Here is a 22715-nt window from a genome sequence, read left to right on the forward strand (position 1 = left end):
AGGGGAAATATGCTTTGTCGTGCCCTCTTCACGACTGTCTTGGTGTGCTTGGACCATGTTAGTTTGTTGGTGATGTGGACACCAAGGAACTTGACGCTCTCAACCTGCTCCACTACAGCCCTGTCGATGAGAATGGGGTCGTGCTCGGTCCTCCTTTTCCTGTAGTCCACAATCATCTCCTTAGTCTTGGTTACATTGAGGGATAGGTTGTTATTCTGGCACCACCCGGCCAGGTCTCTGACCTCCTACCTATAGGCTGTCTCGTCATTGTCGGTGATCAGGCCTACCACTGCAAACTTAATGATGGTGTTGGAGTCGTGCCTGGCCACACAGACGTGGGTGAACAGGGAGTACAGGAGGGGTCTGAGCACGCACCCCTGAGGGGCTCCATTGTTGAGGATCAACGTGGCAGATGTGTTGCTACCTACCCTCACCACCTGGGGGCGGCCCGTCAGGAAGTCCAGGATCCAGTTGCAGATGGAGGTGTTTAGTTCCAGGGTCCTTAGCTTAGTGATGAGCTTTGAGGGCACTATGGTGTTGAAATATTCACATTAGTAGCGAAATAGTTGACGTCAACCAATCAACCTTCACTTGACATATGAGAAAGCAACATTTACATACGTTCATTGATTTAGGTAACAATATGTTTTTGGGATGCTCCAGATGTTTCTCAGGTAAATGGAAACCCAACCTACTGTATACTTACTGTATCTATCTACCCTAACTAACGTCTGCTCTGTGTGTCCTCTCTGTGTTTCTGTAGGAGGTGAAGTATTTCCAGTTTCCTGGAGAGCTCCTGATGAGGATGTTAAAGATGCTCATTCTTCCCCTTGTCGTCTCCAGGTAGGAACAGAAGGCATGCTGGGTAGTTCACACAGGTCCCCCCCCCCCCCCCCCCCCCCCCCCCTCACAACCACAACACACGCATGTACGCACGGACACAGACACACGCACAGTACAAAAGTTCCTCCTTGGCATACTGTCCTTACTCAAGCAGAGAGTCAGCTGGAAACCTTTGATGCTTATTATACTGGTTCTCCCCTTCAAACACAGTGTACTGTGATGTGGGTGCTATGTGTGGAGAGTAGTATTCATGGTAATTGAAAAGTATTTTTTGCTGAGGAAAAGAACACGACATAATATTCTGGTGTGTGTGTGTTTTCATCTACCTTCGTGTTCTCTTCCTCAGACTTGGGAACTAGCTGCAGTATGTCCTACAAATGGCTTCTTTTGTTTTTAGAAGTTTCCACTTTCAGGTCATGCAGTTGTGCTGCTGTTGACGAACTGTGAGTGTACACGGTTCGTACGTCATACATGGCTGTGGAGAAATATGTGTGAAGTGAACGTTGCTATATACTTTGTGAATTTAAATGCATTCAGTCCAGTGGTAATCATCCATGGCTGTTGTCCCATATAGTACTGTGGCAGCCCTGTGTGGCCATACGGTGTAGTCGAAGGAACCTTTAAGACCCAGAAACAATGTACAGTATGTTAAAACACATAATATGGTGTGCCTGCCACTGTGACGAAACATTATTATTAAACAAGTTTTCACACAACCAACCGTGTCACAGGTTGAGGACCCTGTAGATCAAAGGAGTTGCTGTGGTGAAGCACAACATGTCGTAGCCTAAGGCTGTCCTCACTACCCTGGTCCCACGTCTCTTGGTGCTGCTGTATTGCCTAACTAAATGGTTATCAAACCTCTCCTCGGAGACCCTCAGACGTTTCACTATAGTCATGAACTAGCTCACCTGATTCACCTGATTCACCCGGTTCACCCGATTCACCCGATTCACCTCATTCACCTGATTCACTTCATTCACCTGATTCACCTGATTCACCTGATTCACCTGATTCACCTGATTCACCCGGTTCACCTCATTCACCTGATTCACTTCATTCACCTGATTCACCTGATTCAACTGATTCACCTGATTCAAGGGCTTGATGGTTTAGTTAAAAAGTGAAATCAGGTTTGTTAGCTGTGGGAATAGTTAAAATATATGGAACCGCTGGAGGTCCCGAGGAGAGGTTTGAAACCCCCTGGAATAATTAACTCCTGTGAGTTGCCTTTCCTCATTGTTGCATTGTTGGGGTTTATATATAAAAAATTTACAAATATGATTAAGAAATTCACATCTTTTGGTGTTTATGTAAGGCTTTTATGCTAGAGAATGGTAAAGATGCAGACCTGGGACAAGCAATTATTATCCTGTCCAACCCTGTTCCGCTAGCGGAACCCCTCGCCAACAGCCAATGAAATTGCAGGGCGCCAAATTCAATCAACAGAAATCTCATAATTCAATTTTCTCAAACATATAAGTATTAGACACCATTTTAACGATAAAATTCTTGTTAATCCAACCACAGTGTCCGATTTCAAAAAAGCTTTTCGGCGAAAGCAGAACATATCATTATGTTAGATCAGCAACTAGTCACAGAAAGCATACAGCGATTTTCCAACCAAAGAGAGGAGTCACAAAAAGCTGAAATATTGCTAAAATGAATCACTAACCTTTGATATTCTTCATCAGATGACACTCCCGGGACAACATGTTACACAATACATGTATGTTTTGTTCGATCAAGTTCATATTTATATCCATAAACCTCAGTTTACATTTGGCTTTGCCTCCAAAACATCCTGTGAATTTGCACAGAGCCACATCAAATCACAGAAATACTCATAATAAACATTGACAAAAGATACAAGTGTTATTCACAGATTTAAAGATATGCTTCTCCTTAATGCAACCGCTGTGTCAGAATTCAAAAAAACTCTACGGAAAAGGCAAACCATGCAATAATCTGACTACGGCACTCAGAGACCAACACAACCCAAGAAGATATGCGCCATGTTGGAGTCAACATAAATCAGAAATAGCATTATAAATATTCACTTACCTTTGATGATCTTCGTCAGAATGCACTCCCAGGAATCCCAGTTCCACAATAAATGTTTGATTTGTTCCATAAATTTCATTTATGTCCAAATAGCTCCTTTTGTTAGCGCGTTTGGTAAACAAATCCAAACTCACGACGCGCGTGCAAGTCCAGCGGAAAGTACGGACGAAAAGTCCAAAAACTTATATTACAGGTCGTAGAAACATGTCAAACTAAGTATAGAATCAATCTATAGGATGTTTTTAACATAAATCTTCAATAATGTTCCAACCGGAATTCCTTTGTCTTCAGAAAAGCAAATGGAACAGAGGTCGCTTTCACATGAATGAGCGTCACGAGATCAAAGCATTCTGCCAGACCTCTGACTCATTCCACTCTCATTCGGCCCCACTTCACAGTAGAGGCATCAGACAAGGTTCTAAAGACTGTTGACATCTAGTGGAAGCCTTAGCAAGTGCAACATGACCCATATCCCACTGTATCTTCAATAGGGAATGAGTTGAAAAACGACCAACCTCAGATTTCCCACTTCCTGGTTGGATTTTTTCTCAGGTTTCTGCCTGCCATATGCGTTCTGTTATACTCACAGACATCATTCAAACAGTTTTAGAAACTTCAGAGTGTTTTCCATCCAAATCTACTAATGGTATGCATATATTAGCAACTGGGACTGAGTAGCAGGCCGTTTACTCTGGGCATGCTTTTCATCCAAACGTGAAAATGCTGCCCCCTATCCATAAGAAGTTATACAAATGCTACATCGAAATGATTTTCATCTGCATTCTACTCACAGAGAAGAAACCGGTAACTATATTTCTGTTGCAGAGCTGTGCTGTAAATCTGTATTCCTTTTATGGGGTTTGATTATGGTGAACTGGCTAGATTCTCTCCACCTCTGCTCTATTTTGGTCCCAAATCTTCCGTGCCCTCTGTGAGTTGGCTACACGAGGAGAGTGATGTCGACCGGAGAAAGTCCTCCGTGCCCTCTGTGAGTTGGCTACACGAGGAGAGTGATGTCGACCGGAGAAAGTCCTCCGTGCCCTCTGTGAGTTGACTACACGAGGAGAGTGATGTCGACCGGAGAAAGTCCTCAGTGCCCTCTGTGAGTTGGCTACACGAGGAGAGTGATGTCGACCGGAGAAAGTCCTCCGTGCCCTCTGTGAGTCGGCTACACGAGGAGAGTGATGTCGACCGGAGAAAGTCGTCCGTGCCCTCTGTGAGTTGACTACACGAGGAGAGTGATGTCGACCGGAGAAAGTACTCCGTGCCCTCTGTGAGTTGGCTACACGAGGAGAGTGATGTCGACCGGAGAAAGTTCGCCGTGCCCTCTGTGAGTTGGCTACACGAGGAGAGTGATGTCGACCAGAGAAAAACAAAGTAACAATCATGCAATTGGACTGATTACATAATCAAGGACCTCAGCCACCCGAGCCACGGCCTGTTCACCCCGCTACCGTCTAGAATGCGGAGACAGTACAGGTGCATTAGACTGTTAAACAGTCACCACTAACTAGCCTTAGTCAATGTTCTGGCCACGTCTGCGTTGCCTTGGCTGTGTGGTTAGGGTCGTTGTCCTGTTGGAAGGTGAACCTTCTCCCCAGTCTGAGGTCCTGAGCGGTCTGGAGGAGGTTTTCATCAAGGATCTCTCTGTACTTTGCTCCATTCATCTTTCCCTCGATCCTGATTAGTCTCCCAGTCCCTGCCGCTGAAAAACATCCCCACAGCATGATGCTGCCACCACCATGCTTCACTGTAGGGCTGGTACCAGGTTTCCTCCAAACGTGACGCTTGGCATTCAGGCCAAAGTGTTCAATCTTGGTTTCATCAGACCAGAGAATCTTGTTTCTCATGGTCTGAGAGTCCATTAAGTGCCTTTTGGCAAACTCCAAGCGGGCTGTCATGTGCCTTTTACTGAGGTGTGGCTTCTGTCTGGCCACTCTACCATAATGGCCTGATTGGTGGAGTGCTGCAGAAATGGTTGTCCTTCTGGAAGGTTCTCCCATCTCCACAGAGGAACTCTGGAGCTCTGTCAGAGTGACAAACGTGTTTGGTCAGCTCCCTGACCAAGGCCTTTCTCCCCTGATTGCTCAGTTTGACCATCTCTAGGAAGAGTCTTGGTGGATCCAAACTTCTTTCATTTAAGAATGATGGAGCCCACTGTGTTCTTGGGGACCTTCAATGCTGCAGAAATGTTTTGGTACCCTTCCCTAAATCTGTGCCTCGACACAATCCTGTCTTGGAACTCTACGGATAATTCCTTCAACCTCATGACTTGGTTTTTGCTTTGAGATGCACTGTCCTTATGTAGACAGGTGTGTGCCTTTCCAAATCTTCTCCAATCAACTGAATATATCACAGGTGGACTCCAATCAAGTTGTAGAAACATCTCACGGATGATCAATGGAAACAAGATGCACCTGAGCTCAATTTCGTGTCTCATAGCAAAGGGTCTGAATAATTATGTAAATAAGGTATTAATTTTTTTATTTTTATACATTTACAAACATTTCAAAAACTTGTTTTCGCTTTGTCATTATGTGGTATTGTGTGTAGATTGATGAGGAAAACAATTTATTTAATACATTTTAAAATAAGGCTGTAACGTAACAAAATGTGGACAAAGTCAAGGGGTCTGAATACTTTCCGAATGCACTATATATACTGTATTCTAGTCATGGCTCATCCTATGTAACTACTGCTGTATAAACCTTTTCTATTCATATACTGTCCATACTGTCTTTACACACCATTATATGTATATACAGTATATATATTTATTTATATTCTGGTCTTTGACATTGCTCGTTCTGATATTTCGTAATTTCTTAATTTTTCTGGGTTACGTGTTTATTGTTTTTATATTTATTATTGCTAGGTATTACTGCACTGTTAGAGCTAGAAACACAAGCATTTCGCTACACCTGCAATAACGTCTGCAAATCTGTGTACGCAACCAATAAACTCTAATTTGATTTGACATACAGGATACTTTGCGGAATAAGCTACTTACAGTCCCTGATACGGCAAATACTGGATGAGAAGTTTATCCCCCTTTTTTTCTTTCTTTTTTTCTTTCTTTCTTTCTTTCTTTCTTTCTTTCTTTCTTTCTTTCTTTCTTTCTTTCTTTCTTTCTTTCTTTCTCTCTCTCTCCTCTCCCCCCTTTCTGTCTCCCCCTCTCCATCCCTCCCTCCCTCCTCCTCCCCTCTGAGCAGAAGAGCCAGGGTCCCTCAATGTTCTAGTCATCCATTCACACACAGGAGGAATTCACTTTAGTCCATGCAAATTTTCCTGCCAAAGAGGCTCTATCCAGGCACGTGAGGGATTCCTTCAAATTCTAATCAGTCAAGGAAGTGCATTTATCTTTATTTATTTTCACAGACCATTATCCTGACCTGACCCTGGCCTCCTGCTATGTTGGAGGGATGTCTAGGAGGGAAGCAGGCAGTATGCTTCCTGCTGGGTTTAGATGGAGTGGAGGAAGAAGGAATCAGACATGCAGTTTATCTACTAGTCAGTCAGTCCCTGACTGCAACTCGATGATGTCAATAAGACATAATGAGGATATACATAGAAACAGAGAGAGACAGAGAGAGACAGAGAGAGACGGAGAGAGACAGAGAGAGACAGAGAGAGACGGAGAGAGACGGAGAGAGACGGAGAGAGACAGAGAGAGACGGAGAGCTGTACACCTATCTGTTTCTGTATGTGGGTCAGCCCTTGTCGTCCTGATGTGCCGTTCCCTGGGAAGTCACCACATCGCCCAACCCAACCCCACGCAGCGAACAAGAGCTGGACAGCTTTACCACATCCCAGTCTCTCTCTCTCTCTCTCTCTCTCTCTCTCTCTCTCTCTCTCTCTCTCTCTCTCTCTCTCTCTCTCTCTCTCTCTCTCTCTCTCTCTCTCTCTCTCTTTACCACATCCCAGTCTCTCTCTCTCTCTCTCTCTCTCTAATTCTCTCTCTCGTTCCCCCCCCTCCTCCCTCTGCTATGATGGACATTTGATATTTGTTCATTGAGATACAGGCAGGCAAACAGGCTGGTGGTGCGGCCAGTGTTAATTGAGATACAGGCAGGCAGACAGGCTGGTGGTGCGGCCAGTGTTAATTGAGATACAGGCAGGCAGACAGGCTGGTGGTGCGGCCAGTGTTCATTGAGATACAGGCTGGCAGACAGGCTGGTGGTGCGGCCAGTGTTCATTGAGATACAGGCAGGCAGACAGGCTGGTGGTGAGGCCAGTGCGTTTCACCAGAGATTATAGGATGGAGCAGCGTCCAAGCCGTACAAACGTAGAGCCAAAGCCTTTCTTCTGTCCTCTGTCACCATTTACTGGCGCCATCTGCCCAGCAACCAAACAGAAAACCAGATTATCTCATGAGCTAGAGAGTCGTGCAGCACAATTAAAGGAATAGGCAGCTTCCTTATCCTCTATTCGGTTTCATATATTTACCTTTTTTGGGTGGATTTTGCATCCATGAGTTATGGAATTTCGTCTGATGGAAGGAGTAAGGAAGGGGTGGAATGAGTGAGGAAGGGAGGAAGGAGGGAGAAGGGAGGAGGGGTTGGGATGGACTAGCGAAACAATCTATGTTTGAGGTCATTGTGTTATAAAATGCTAAATTGTAGCATCGTGCTGAACAGCAGGCTAAAAAATATAACGCTAGTGTATCGATACTGTTATTATTTTGGATGTCTAACCTCACCCAACCTCCTCCGTTCAGTGTATTGATATAGAACCCTTGAATCACATAGAAATATAATCTATAGACTGGCCATCCAATTCATCCTAGTCATTCTATTTCTATGTCATGTATCCTGTCTTTACAGAGGAGTGTTGCCTGGCCCTGCTGAAATCCTGAAGTCATACTTTTGTTCATTATGTTACAGGTCAAGGGGTCGGGAACAGTGTTAATGTAATTGCCAGAATTCACATGATCTCACTCTCCCCCTGGCAACTGAGCCAGTCACTCTGACTTACTACGTACAGTAAGTAACACAGTCTACTGAGTCATCTGCATGGGTTTCTCATCCACAGGGCTCACCCGTAGGATTACAGTGCAGTACACTTGGGAATGGTCTTATTAGCAAGGCTTATTAGGAAACACTATCTAGGGAAAGCTCTGATCAGTTGTGTGTGGATCCCCATAAGCATATGGATGAAGACAGTCAAACTCCATGCAGCAGAACTCCTGGAGCAGTGTAGCTCTGTAACATGTATCCACATGTAAACAAGCCAACTCCAGGCTGAAACAGTAGTAGTAGTAGTAGTAGTAGTAGTAGTGTTAGTAGTAGTAGTAGTAATAGTAGTAGTAGTAATAGTGTTAGTAGTAGTAGTAATAGTAGTAGTAGTAGTGTTAGTAGTAGTAGTAATAGTAGTAGTAGTAGTGTTAGTAGTAGTAGTCGTGTTAGTAGTAGTAGAAATAGTAGTAGTAGTAGTGTTAGTAGTAGTAGTAGTAATAGTAGTAGTAGTAGTAGTAGTAGTAGTAGTAGTGTTAGTAGTAGTAGTAGTAGTAGTAGTAGTAGTAGTAGTAGTAGTAGTAGTGTTAGTAGTAGCAGTAGTAGTAGTAGTAGTAGTAGTAGTAGTAGTAGTGTATCTCCCGGGTGGCGCAGTGGTCTAGGGCACTGCATCGCAGTGCTAGCTGCGCCACCAGAGTCTCTGGGTTCGCGCCCAGGCTGGGCTGGGTTCGCGCCCAGGCTCTGTCGCAGCCGGCCGCAACCGGGAGGTCCGTGGGGCGACGCACTATTGGCATAGCGTCGTCCGGGTTAGGGAGGGTTTGGCCGGTAGGGATATCCTTGTCTCAGTATGTAAAAAAATGTAATAAAATGTATGCACTCTACTGTAAGTCGCTCTGGATAAGAGCGTCTGCTAAATGACTCAAATGTAAATGTAAAATGTAGTAGTAGTAGTAGTCGTCGTTGTCGTCGTCGTAGTAGTAGTAGTAATATTAGTAGTAATAGTAGTAATAGTAGTGTTAGTAGTAGTAGTAATAGTAGTGCATTAGTGTTAGTAGTAGTAGTAGTAGTAGTAATATGAGTAGTAGTAGTAGTAGTAGTGTTAGTAGTAGTAATAGTAGTAATAGTAGTGTTAGTAGTAGTAGTAATAGTAGTGCATTAGTGTTAGTAGTAGTAGTAGTAGTAGTAATATGAGTAGTAGTAGTAGTAGTAGTGTTAGTAGTAGTAGTAGTAGTAGTAGTAGTAATATGAGTAGTAGTAGTAGTAGTGTTAGTAGTAGTAGTAATAGTAGTATCATTAGTGTTAGTAGCAGTAGTAGTAGCAGTAGCAGTAGTAGTAGCAGTAGTAGCAGGAGTAGCAGTAGTAGTAGCAGGAGTAGCAGGAGTAGTAGTAGTAGTAGTAGCAGTAGTAGTAGCAGTAGTAGCAGTAGTAGTAGTAGTAGCAGTAGTAGTAGTAGTAATATGAGTAGTAGTAGTGTTAGTAGTAGTAGTAATTATTGTTATTATTTTTTTTTAATAGTAGTAGCATTAGTGTTAGTAGTAGTAGTGGTAGTAGTAGTAGTAGCAGTAGTAGCAGTAGTAGCAGTAGTAGCAGGAGTAGTAGTATCATGTTTTAGGTATGACCCAGATGCAGACAGTGTTGAGGAAACAAACGTTTATTCCTTATTAAACAGGGGCGGGCAAATGACAGGTCAAAGGCAGTTTAGCACCTAACACATCAGTTTAACACCTAATGTTCGTAGCTTTCAATATAGTTGGAAATGAGCCTAGTATCTTAAAATGTAATGTACTATAAATGTTTGTGGTAACGTCATGTCTGTCCGTTTTTGGAGCTGAATACCCAGTGATCCGACAGTAAGGAATTTTCAGAGTGATTTATTTTCCAACTGTCTCTCTGCCTGTCTGTCAGTCTGTCGGCATGTCTGTCAGTCTGTCGGCCTGTCTGCCTGTCAGGCTGTCAGTCTTGCAGTCTGAAGTATAAACCACAATGGAATATAATCCCAATTTATTATTGGTTCAGCAGAGCAGCCCAACCATTGTATTGAATTCCGATGAAATATGAGTTTTAGAGAGACTGTGTTTGTTGTGGTTTCTTAATCCTGATGGACAGAATAGTGCTTTAGGAACTGCTTGTTGGAAGAAGCTACTACTAAGTTTGGCATTTCAGTCACTGAAAATACTGTAGAATATTGTCTATATTTGTCTCGTTTGTGCATAATAGTTGTTTTACTATGATGATCTCATCTGTCGCTGTAATTTTTAATAGCACTAATGGGGGCATTGGTAATACGTCTCTGGATGGCTGGCTGTCGGCAGTAATTCGTTGTGTTGCCATCTACTGTATGTAACCTAGCCGTCTTATTGTACTGCAATGCTACGGTAGATAGTATTAATGTGTATTTATTATTATGTATTAATATTGATGAAAACAGTAATGTTAACCTCTGTTACGTGGCCTCCACATACCTGCTGTTTTCAACTCTCCAGAGACCGCAGGAGCGGAAGAGATACTCTTAATGATCGGCTATGAAAAGCCAACTGACATTTACTCCTGAGGTGCTGACTTGCTACACCCTCGATAACTACTGTGATTATTATTATTTGACCATGCCGGTCATTTATGAACATTTGAACATCTTGGCCATGTTCTGTTATAATCTCCACCCGGCACAGCCAGAAGAGGACTGGCCACCCCTCATAGCCTGGTTCCTCTCTAGGTTTCTTCCTAGGTTTTGGCCTTTCTAGGGAGTTTTTCCTAGCCACCGTGCTTCTACACCTGCATTGCTTGCTGTTTGGGGTTTTAGGCTGGGTTTCTGTACAGCACTTCGAGATATTAGCTGATGTACGAAGGGCTATATAAATACATTTGATTTGATTTGATTTGATTTGATTTGGTTATTGATATAAATAATTACAGTAATGTTAGCCTCTGTTATGTGTGTGGTTATTGATATAAATAATTACAGTAATGTTAGCCTCTGCTATGTGTGTGCGGTTATTGATATCGATGAATACAGTAATGTTAGCCTCTGTTACGTGTGTGCGGTTATTGATATCGATGAATACAGTAAACTGAAGGAGTACTCAGTCTGCTTCATTGTTTGCTTTCCAGGAGGAGGAAGGGTGGTTGTAAGTCTATTGTCCAGCGAAATGAAGGTAGAGTACAGGACAGTACTAGACAGGACGGTAAGCCCCAGGTGGCAAATAGATAGCTAGATACTCAGTTACAGGACCTGGCTGGCTGGCTAGCTACACAGGTTATACACAGACAGACAGACTAACCTCCCTAAAACCACACACACGGACTCACACACTACGAAGACACAGATGCAGACATGCATGAATGTACGCACACCCACACGCGCACACACGCACGCACACACACGCGCACACACACACACACACACACACACACACACACACACACACACACACACACACACACACACACACACACACACACACACACACACACACACACACACACACACACACACACACACACACACACACACACACACACACAGACACACACACACACACACACACACACACACACACACACACACACACACACACACACACACACACACACACACTCTAGGACTTCTGTCTACTATACTACAGCCCTGTGGTCTGAACTCCTGTCTACTATACTACAGCCCTGTGGTCTGAACTCCTGTCTACTATACTACAGCCCTGTGGTCTGAACTCCTGTCTACTATACTACAGCCCTGTGGTCTGAACTCCTGTCTACTATACTACAGCCCTGTGGTCTGAACTCCTGTCTACTATACTACAGCCCTGTGGTCTGAACTCCTGTCTACTATACTACAGCCCTGTGGTCTGAACTCCTGTCTACTATACTACAGCCCTGTGGTCTGGTCTGATGGATGTGTCATAGGACAGCTGCTGTTTTCCCTGTCTGGCGCTCCGGTACCGCTTGCCGTGTGGTAGCAGAGAGAACAGTCTATGACTAGGGTGGCTAGAGTCTTTGACAATTTTTAGGGCCTTCCTCTGACACCGCTAGGTATAGATGTTCAGGTTGGCAGGAAGCTTGGCCCCGGTGATGTACTGGGCCGTACGCATTACCCTCTGTAGTGCCTTGCGGTCAGAGGCCAAGCAGTTGCCATACCAGGCTTTGGTGCAACCCATCAGGATGCTCTCGATGGTGCAGCTGTAAAACCTTTTCAGGATCTGAGTACCCATCCCAACTCTTTTCAGTTTCCTGAGGGGGAATAGGTTTTGTCGTGCCCTCTTCACGACTGTCTTGGTGTGCTTGGACCATGTTAGTTTGTTGGGGATGTGGACGCCAAGGAACTTGAGGCTCTCAACCTGCTCCACTACAGCCCCGTCGATGAGAATGGGGGCATGCTCGGTCCTCCTTTTCCTGTAGTCCACAATCATCTCCTTTGTCTTGATCACGTTGAGGGAGAGGTTGTTGTCCTGGCACCACACTGCCAGGTCTCTGACCTCCTCCCTATAGGCTCACCGTTGTCGGTGATCAGGCCTACCACTGTTGTGTCATCAGCAAACTCAATGATGGTGTTGGAGTCGTGCTTGGCCGTGCAGTCATGAGTGAACAGGGAGTACAGGAGGGGACTAAGCACACACCCCTGAGGGGCCCCCGTGTTGAGGATCAGTCGTGGTGGATGTGTTGTTGCCTATCCTTACCACCTGGGGGCGGACCGTCAGGACGTCCAGGATCCAGTTGCAGAGGGAGGTGTTTAGTCCCAGGGTCCTAACGTTAGTGATGAGCTTTGAGGGCACTATGGTTTTGATCGCTGAGCTGTAGTCAATGAACAGCATTCTCACAAAGGTGTTATTTTTGTCCAGGTGTGAAACGGCAGTGTGGAGTGCAATAGAGATTGCATCATCTTTGGATCTGTTGGTGCGGTATGCTAATTGGAGTGGGTCAAGGGTTTATGGGATAATGGTGTTGATGTGAGCCATGACCAGCCTTTCAAAGCATTTCATGGCTACAGACGTGAGTGCTACGGGTCGGAAGTCATTTAGGCAGGTTACCTTGGTGTTCTTGAGCACAGGGACTATGGTGGTCTGCTTGAAACATGTGTGTGTGTGTGTGCATGTGGGCGCGCGCGCGCTTGTGCGTGTGTGTGTGTGTGTTTGTGTTTGTGGAGGATTTTCACTGCCTCTCCATTTATGCCTATAATCTCTGACCTCTGCAGACATCCCTGAGTGGACCTATCAACCTTGGAACTGTTATTATGGTATGGCAGGCTCCATCAACTCTGTACAATAGGAATGTGTCCCAAATGGCACCATATTCTCTTCCTCATACACTACTTTGAACCAGTTCCCTGTGGGGACATAGAAGTTACATTTTGAAATGCAGGCCAGGAGTCAAACTGTTGTGCCTTTGTAGACAAGACTAGTTGAGGGAGGAGGAAAGGTAGGGGGCAAGGGCTTGACAATAACAATGACTAATGATGAGTGACTTCTGCTATATTGTGTGGTCTAAAAGGTGGATACTACTAAACCTGTAGAGGGTTGATACTACTACTACTGTAGAGAGCTGATACTACTACTACTACTGTAGAGGGTTGATACTACTACTACTGTAGAGGGTTGATAATACTACTACTGTAGAGGGTTGATACTACTACTACTGTAGAGGGTTGATACTACTACTACTACTGTAGAGGGTTGATACTACTACTACTACTGTAGAGGGTTGATACTACTACTACTGTAGAGGGTTGATACTACTACTACTACTGTAGAGGGTTGATACTACTACTACTGTAGAGGGTTGATACTACTACTACTGAAGAGGGTTGATACTACTACTACTGAAGAGGGTTGATACTACTACTACTGTAGAGGGTTGATACTACTACTACTGTAGAGGGTTGATACTACTACTACTGTAGAGGGTTGATACTACTACTACTGTAGAGGGTTGATACTACTACTACTGTAGAGGGTTGATACTACTACTACTGTAGAGGGTTGATACTACTACTACTACTGTAGAGGGTTGATACTACTACTACTACTGTAGAGGGTTGATACTACTACTACTGTAGAGGGTTGATACTACTACTACTGTAGAGGGTTGATACTACTACTACTGTAGAGGGTTGATACTACTACTACTGTAGAGGGTTGATACTACTACTACTGTAGAGGGTTGATACTACTACTACTGTAGAGGGTTGATACTACTACTACTGTAGAGGGTTGATACTACTACTACTACTGTAGAGGGTTAATACAACTACTACTGTAGAGGGTTGATACTACTACTACTACTGTAGAGGGTTGATACTACTACTACTGTAGAGGGTTGATACTACTACTACTGTAGAGGGTTGATACTACTACTACTGTAGAGGGTTGATACTACTACTACTACTGTAGAGGGTTGATACTACTACTACTGTAGAGGGTTGATACTACTACTACTGTAGAGGGTTGATACTACTACTACTGTAGAGGGTTGATACTACTACTACTGTAGAGGGTTGATACTACTACTACTGTAGAGGGTTGATACTACTACTACTGTAGAGGGTTGATACTACTACTACTACTGTAGAGGGTTGATACTACTACTACTACTGTAGAGGGTTGATACTACTACTACTGTAGAGGGTTGATACTACTACTACTGTAGAGGGTTGATACTACTACTACTGTAGAGGGTTGATACTACTACTACTGTAGAGGGTTGATACTACTACTACTGTAGAGGGTTGATACTACTACTACTGTAGAGGGTTGATACTACTACTACTGTAGAGGGTTGATACTACTACTACTACTACTGTAGAGGGTTGATACCACTACTACTGTAGAGGGTTGATACTACTACTACTACTGTAGAGGGTTGATACCACTACTACTGTAGAGGGTTGATACTACTACTACTGTAGAGGGTTGATACTACTACTACTGTAGAGGGTTGATACTACTACTACTACTGTAGAGGGTTGATACCACTACTACTGTAGAGGGTTGATACTACTACTACTGTAGAGGGTTGATAATACTACTACTGTAGAGGGTTGATACTACTACTACTGTAGAGGGTTGATACTACTACTACTACTGTAGAGGGTTGATACCACTACTACTGTAGAGGGTTGATACTACTACTACTGTAGAGGGTTGATACTACTACTACTGTAGAGGGTTGATACTACTACTACTGTAGAAGGTTGATACTACTACTACTGTAGAGCGGTGATACTACTACTACTACTACTGTAGAGGGTTGATACTACTACTACTGTAGAGGGTTGATACTACTACTACTGTAGAGCGGTGATACTACTACTACTACTACTGTAGAGGGTTGATACTACTACTACTGTAGAGGGTTGATACTACTCCTACTGTAGAGGGTTGATACTACTACTACTGTAGAGGGTTGATACTACTACTACTGTAGAGGGTTGATACTACTACTACTGTAGAGGGTTGATACTACTACTACTGTAGAGGGTTGATACTACTACTACTACTGTAGAGGGTTGATACTACTACTACTACTGTAGAGGGTTGATACTACTACTACTACTACTACTGTAGAGGGTTGATACTACTACTACTACTGTAGAGGGTTGATACTACTCCTACTGTAGAGGGTTGATACTACTACTACTGTAGAGGGTTGATACTACTACTACTGTAGAGGGTTGATACTACTACTACTGTAGAGGGTTGATACTACTACTACTGTAGAGGGTTGATACTACTACTACTACTGTAGAGAGTTGATACTACTACTACTACTGTAGAGGGTTGATACTACTACTACTGTAGAGAGTTGATACTACTACTACTACTGTAGAGAGTTGATACTACTACTACTACTGTAGAGGGTTGATACTACTACTACTACTGTAGAGAGTTGATACTACTACTACTACTGTAGAGGGTTGATACTACTACTACTACTACTGTAGAGAGTTGATACTACTAGAACTGTAGAGGGTTGATACTACTACTACTGTGAGCAGTGATACTACTACTACTACTACTGTAGAGGGTTGATACTACTACTACTGTAGAGGGTTGATACTACTACTACTGTAGAGGGTTGATAATACTACTACTGTAGAGGGTTGATACTACTACTACTACTGTAGAGGGTTGATACTACTACTACTACTGTAGAGGGTTGATACTACTACTACTACTGTAGAGGGTTGATACTACTACTACTACTGTAGAGGGTTGATACTACTACTACTGTAGAGGGTTGATACTACTACTACTATAGAGGGTTGATACTACTACTACTGTAGAGGGTTGATACTACTACTACTGTAGAGGGTTGATAATACTACTACTGTAGAGGGTTGATACTACTACTACTGTAGAGGTTTGATACTACTACTACAACTGTAGAGGGCTGACACTACTACTACTGTAGAGAGTTGATACTACTACTACTACTGTAGAGGGTTGATACTACTACTACTACTGTAGAGGGTTGATACTACTACTACTGTAGAGGGTTGATTCTACTACTACTACTGTAGAGAGTTGATACTACTATTACTACCGTAGAGGGTTGATACAACTACTACTGTAGAGAGTTGATACTACTACTACTACTACTGTAGAGGGTTGATACTACTACTACTGTAGAGAGTTGATACTACTACTACTACTGTAGAGGGTTGATACTACTACTACTGTAGAGAGTTGATACTACTACTACTACTGTAGAGGGTTGATACTAATACTACTGTAGAGGGTTGATACTACTACTACTGTAGAGAGTTGATACTACTACTACTACTGTAGAGGGTTGATACTACTACTACTGTAGAGAGTTGATACTACTACTACTGTAGAGGGTTGATAATACTACTACTGTAGAGAGTTGATACTACTATTACTACTGTAGAGGGTTGATACAACTACTACTGTAGAGAGTTGATACTACTACTACTACTGTAGAGAGTTGATACTACTACTACTACTACTGTAGAGGGTTGATACTACTACTACTGTAGAGGGTTGATACTACTACTACTAATGTAGAGGGTTGATACTACTACTACTGTAGAGGGTTTATACTACCACTACTGTAGAGGGTTGATACTACTACTACTGTAGAGGTTTGATACTACTACTACTACTACTGTAGAGGGTTGATACTGCTACTACTACTACTGTAAAGGGTTGATACTGCTACTACAACTGCAGAGGGTTAATACTACTACTACTACTGTAGAGGGTTGATACTACTACTACTACTGTAGAGGGTTGATACTACTACTACTACTACTGTAGAGGGTTGATACTACTACTACTGTAGAGAGTTGATACTACTACTACTAATGTAGAGGGTTCATACTACTACTACTACTACTGTATAGGGTTGATACTACTACTACTAATGTCAAGGGTTGATACTACTTCTCTACTGTAGAGGGTTGATAATACTACTACTACTACTGTAGAGGGTTGATACTACTACTACTACTACTGTAGAGGGTTGATACTACTACTACTGTAGAGAGTTGATACTACTACTACTACTACTACTGTAGAGGGTTGATACTACTACTACTGTAGAGGGTTGATACTACTACTGTAGAGGGTTGATACTAATACTACTACTACTGTAGAGGGTTGATACTACTACTACTGTAGAGAGTTGATACTACTACTACTAATGTAGAGGGTTCATACTACTACTACTACTACTGTATAGGGTTGATACTACTACTACTGTCAAGGGTTGATACTACTTCTCTACTGTAGAGGGTTGATTATACTACTACTACTACTGTGGAGGGTTGACACTACTACTACTACCGTCGAGGGTTTATACTACTACTACTATTGTCGAGGGTTGATACTACTACTACTGTAGAGGGTTCATACTACTACTACTGTAGAGGGTTGATACTACTACTAAAACTGTAGAGGGTTGATACTACTACTACAACTGTAGAGGGTCAATACTAATACTACTACTGTAAAGGGTTGATACTACTACTACTGTAGAGCGGTGATACTACTACTACTACTACTGAAGAGGGTTGATACTACTACTACTGTAGAGGGTTGATACTACTTCTAAAGTAGAGGGTTGATACTACTACTACTACTGTAGAGGGTTGATAGTACTACTACTGTAGAGGGTTGATACTACTACTACTGAAGAGGGTTGATGCTACTACTACTGAAGAGGGTTGATACTACTACTACTGTAGAGGGTTGATACTACTACTACTGTAGAGGGTTGATACTACTACTACTGAAGAGAGTTGATACTACTACTACTACTGTAGAGGGTTAATACAACTACTACTGTAGAGGGTTGATACTACTACTACTGTAGAAGGTTGATACTACTACTACTGTAGAGCGGTGATACTACTACTACTACTACTGTAGAGGGTTGATACTACTACTACTGTAGAGGGTTGATACTACTTCTAAAGTAGAGGGCTGATACTACTACTACTACTGTAGAGGGTTAATACAACTACTACTGTAGAGGGTTGATACTACTACTACTACTGTAGAGGGTTGATACTACTACTACTGTAGAAGGTTGATACTACTACTACTGTAGAGCGGTGATACTACTACTACTACTACTGAAGAGGGTTGACACTACTAAAACTGTAGAGGGTTGATACTACTACTACTGTAGAAGGTTGATACTACTACTACTGTAGAGCGGTGATACTACTACTACTACTACTGAAGAGGGTTGATACTACTACTACTGTAGAGGGTTGATACTACTTCTAAAGTAGAGGGCTGATACTACTACTACTGTAGAAGGTTGATACTACTACTACTGTAGAGCGGTGATACTACTATTACTACTGCTGAAGAGGGCTGATACTACTACTACTGTAGAGGGTTGATACTACTACTACTGTAGAGGGTTGATACTACTACTACTGAAGAGGGTTGATACTACTACTACTGTAGAGGGTTGATACTACTACTACTACTGTAGAGGGTTTATACTACCACTACTGTAGAGGGTTGATACTACTACTACTGTAGATGTTTGATACTACTACTACTACTACTGTAGAGGGTTGATACTACTACTACTGTAGAGGGTTGATACTACTACTACTACTGTAGAGAGTTGATACTACTACTACTACTACTGTAGAGGGTTGATACTACTACTACTGTAGAGGGTTGATACTACTACTACTAATGTAGAGGGTTGATACTACTACTACTGTAGAGGGTTTATACTACCACTACTGTAGAGGGTTGATACTACTACTACTGTAGAGGTTTGATACTACTACTACTACTACTGTAGAGGGTTGATACTGCTACTACTACTACTGTAAAGGGTTGATACTGCTACTACAACTGCAGAGGGTTAATACTACGACTACTACTGTAGAGGGTTGATACTACTACTACTACTGTAGAGGGTTGATACTACTACTACTACTACTGTAGAGGGTTGATACTACTACTACTGTAGAGAGTTGATACTACTACTACTAATGTAGAGGGTTCATACTACTACTACTACTACTGTATAGGGTTGATACTACTACTACTAATGTCAAGGGTTGATACTACTTCTCTACTGTAGAGGGTTGATAATACTACTACTACTACTGTAGAGGGTTGATACTACTACTACTACTACTGTAGAGGGTTGATACTACTACTACTGTAGAGAGTTGATACTACTACTACTACTACTACTGTAGAGGGTTGATACTACTACTACTGTAGAGGGTTGATACTACTACTGTAGAGGGTTGATACTAATACTACTACTACTGTAGAGGGTTGATACTACTACTACTGTAGAGAGTTGATACTACTACTACTAATGTAGAGGGTTCATACTACTACTACTACTACTGTATAGGGTTGATACTACTACTACTGTCAAGGGTTGATACTACTTCTCTACTGTAGAGGGTTGATTATACTACTACTACTACTGTGGAGGGTTGACACTACTACTACTACCGTCGAGGGTTTATACTACTACTACTATTGTCGAGGGTTGATACTACTACTACTGTAGAGGGTTCATACTACTACTACTGTAGAGGGTTGATACTACTACTAAAACTGTAGAGGGTTGATACTACTACTACAACTGTAGAGGGTCAATACTAATACTACTACTGTAAAGGGTTGATACTACTACTACTGTAGAGCGGTGATACTACTACTACTACTACTGAAGAGGGTTGATACTACTACTACTGTAGAGGGTTGATACTACTTCTACTACTGTAGAGGGTTGATAGTACTACTACTGTAGAGGGTTGATACTACTACTACTGAAGAGGGTTGATGCTACTACTACTGAAGAGGGTTGATACTACTACTACTGTAGAGGGTTGATACTACTACTACTGAAGAGGGTTGATACTACTACTACTGTAGAGGGTTGATACTACTACTACTGAAGAGGGTTGATACTACTAGAACTGTAGAGGGTTGATACTACTACTACTACTGTAGAGGGTTGATAGTACTACTACTGTAGAGGGTTGATACTACTACTACTGTAGAGGGTTGATGCTACTACTACTGAAGAGGGTTGATACTACTACTACTGTAGAGGGTTGATACTACTACTACTGTAGAGGGTTGATACTACTACTACTGAAGAGGGTTGATACTACTACTACTACTGTAGAGGGTTAATACAACTACTACTGTAGAGGGTTGATACTACTACTACTGTAGAAGGTTGATACTACTACTACTGTAGAGCGGTGATACTACTACTACTACTACTGTAGAGGGTTGATACTACTACTACTGTAGAGGGTTGATACTACTTCTAAAGTAGAGGGCTGATACTACTACTACTACTGTAGAGGGTTAATACAACTACTACTGTAGAGGGTTGATACTACTACTACTACTGTAGAGGGTTGATACTACTACTAGAACTGTAGAGGGTTGATACTACTACTACTGTAGAGGGTTGATACTACTACTACTGTAGAGGGTTGATACTACTACTACTACTACTGAAGAGGGTTGATACTACTACTACTGTAGAGGGTTGATACTACTACTACTGTAGAGGGTTGATACTACTTCTAAAGTAGAGGGCTGATACTACTACTACTACTGTAGAGGGTTAATACAACTACTACTGTAGAGGGTTGATACTACTACTACTGTAGAAGGTTGATACTACTACTACTGTAGAGCGGTGATACTACTACTACTACTACTGAAGAGGGTTGATACTACTACTACTGTAGAGGGTTGATACTACTTCTAAAGTAGAGGGCTGATACTACTACTACTGTAGAAGGTTGATACTACTACTACTGTAGAGCGGTGATACTACTATTACTACTGCTGAAGAGGGCTGATACTACTACTACTGTAGAGGGTTGATACTACTACTACTGTAGAGGGTTGATACTACTACTACTGAAGAGGGTTGATACTACTACTACTGTAGAGGGTTGATACTACTACTACTACTGTAGAGGGTTTATACTACCACTACTGTAGAGGGTTGATACTACTACTACTGTAGATGTTTGATACTACTACTACTACTACTGTAGAGGGTTGATACTGCTACTACTACTACTGTAAAGGGTTGATACTGCTACTACAACTGCAGAGGGTTAATACTACTACTACTACTGTAGAGGGTTGATACTACTACTACTACTGTATAGGGTTGATACTACTACTACTACTGTCAAGGGTTGATACTACTTCTCTACTGTAAAGGGTTGATAATACTACTACTACTACTGTGGAGGGTTGACACTACTACTACTACTGTAGAGGGCTGATACTACTACTACTACTACTGTAGAGAGTTGATACTACTACTACTACTACTGTAGAGGGTTGATACTACTACTACTGTAGAGGGTTGATACTACTACTACTACTGTAGAGGGTTGATACTACTACTACTACTACTGTAGAGGGTTGATACTACTACTACTACTACTGTAGAGGGTTGATACTACTACTACTGTAGAGAGTTGATACTACTACTACTAATGTAGAGGGTTCATACTACTACTACTACTACTGTATAGGGTTGATACTACTACTACTACTGTCAAGGGTTGATACTACTTCTCTACTGTAGAGGGTTGATTATACTACTACTACTACTGTGGAGGGTTGACACTACTACTACTACCGTCAAGGGTTTATACTACTACTACTATTGTCGAGGGTTGATACTACTACTACTGTAGAGGGTTGATACTACTACTACTGTAGAGGGTTGATACTACTACTAGAACTGTAGAGGGTTGATACTACTACTACTGTAGAGGGTTGATACTACTACTACTGTAGAGGGTTGATACTACTACTACTACTACTGAAGAGGGTTGATACTACTACTACTGTAGAGGGTTGATAGTACTACTACTGTAGAGGGTTGATACTACTACTACTGAAGAGGGTTGATGCTACTACTACTGAAGAGGGTTGATACTACTACTACTGTAGAGGGTTGATACTACTACTACTGAAGAGGGTTGATACTACTACTACTGAAGAGGGTTGATACTACTACTACTACTACTGTAGAGGGTTAATACAACTACTACTGTAGAGGGTTGATACTACTACTACTGTAGAAGGTTGATACTACTACTACTGAAGAGCGGTGATACTACTACTACTACTACTGTAGAGGGTTGATACTACTACTACTGTAGAGGGTTGATACTACTTCTAAAATAGAGGGCTGATACTACTACTACTACTGTAGAGGGTTAATACAACTACTACTGTAGAGGGTTGATACTACTACTACTACTGTAGAGGGTTTATACTACTACTAGAACTGTAGAGGGTTGATACTACTACTACTGTAGAGGGTTGATACTACTACTACTACTGTAGAGGGTTG

General features: G+C 42.3%; 1 protein-coding gene across 1 annotated transcript in view; it reads left to right on the top strand.

Annotated features, from left to right (window-relative positions):
• The window catches only part of slc1a7a (solute carrier family 1 member 7a), an 82484-nt gene that overhangs the window by 15925 nt on the left and 43844 nt on the right, over positions 1-22715 (top strand). The window contains exon 2 of the mRNA XM_039003268.1: positions 764-843. Coding sequence (XP_038859196.1) covers positions 764-843 — 80 coding nt within the window. The remainder of the gene's footprint in view (positions 1-763; positions 844-22715) is intronic.

The sequence above is a fragment of the Salvelinus namaycush genome, chromosome 11, assembly GCF_016432855.1.
Source record: "Salvelinus namaycush isolate Seneca chromosome 11, SaNama_1.0, whole genome shotgun sequence".
In the NCBI taxonomy this organism is placed as follows: Eukaryota; Metazoa; Chordata; class Actinopteri; order Salmoniformes; family Salmonidae; genus Salvelinus; species Salvelinus namaycush.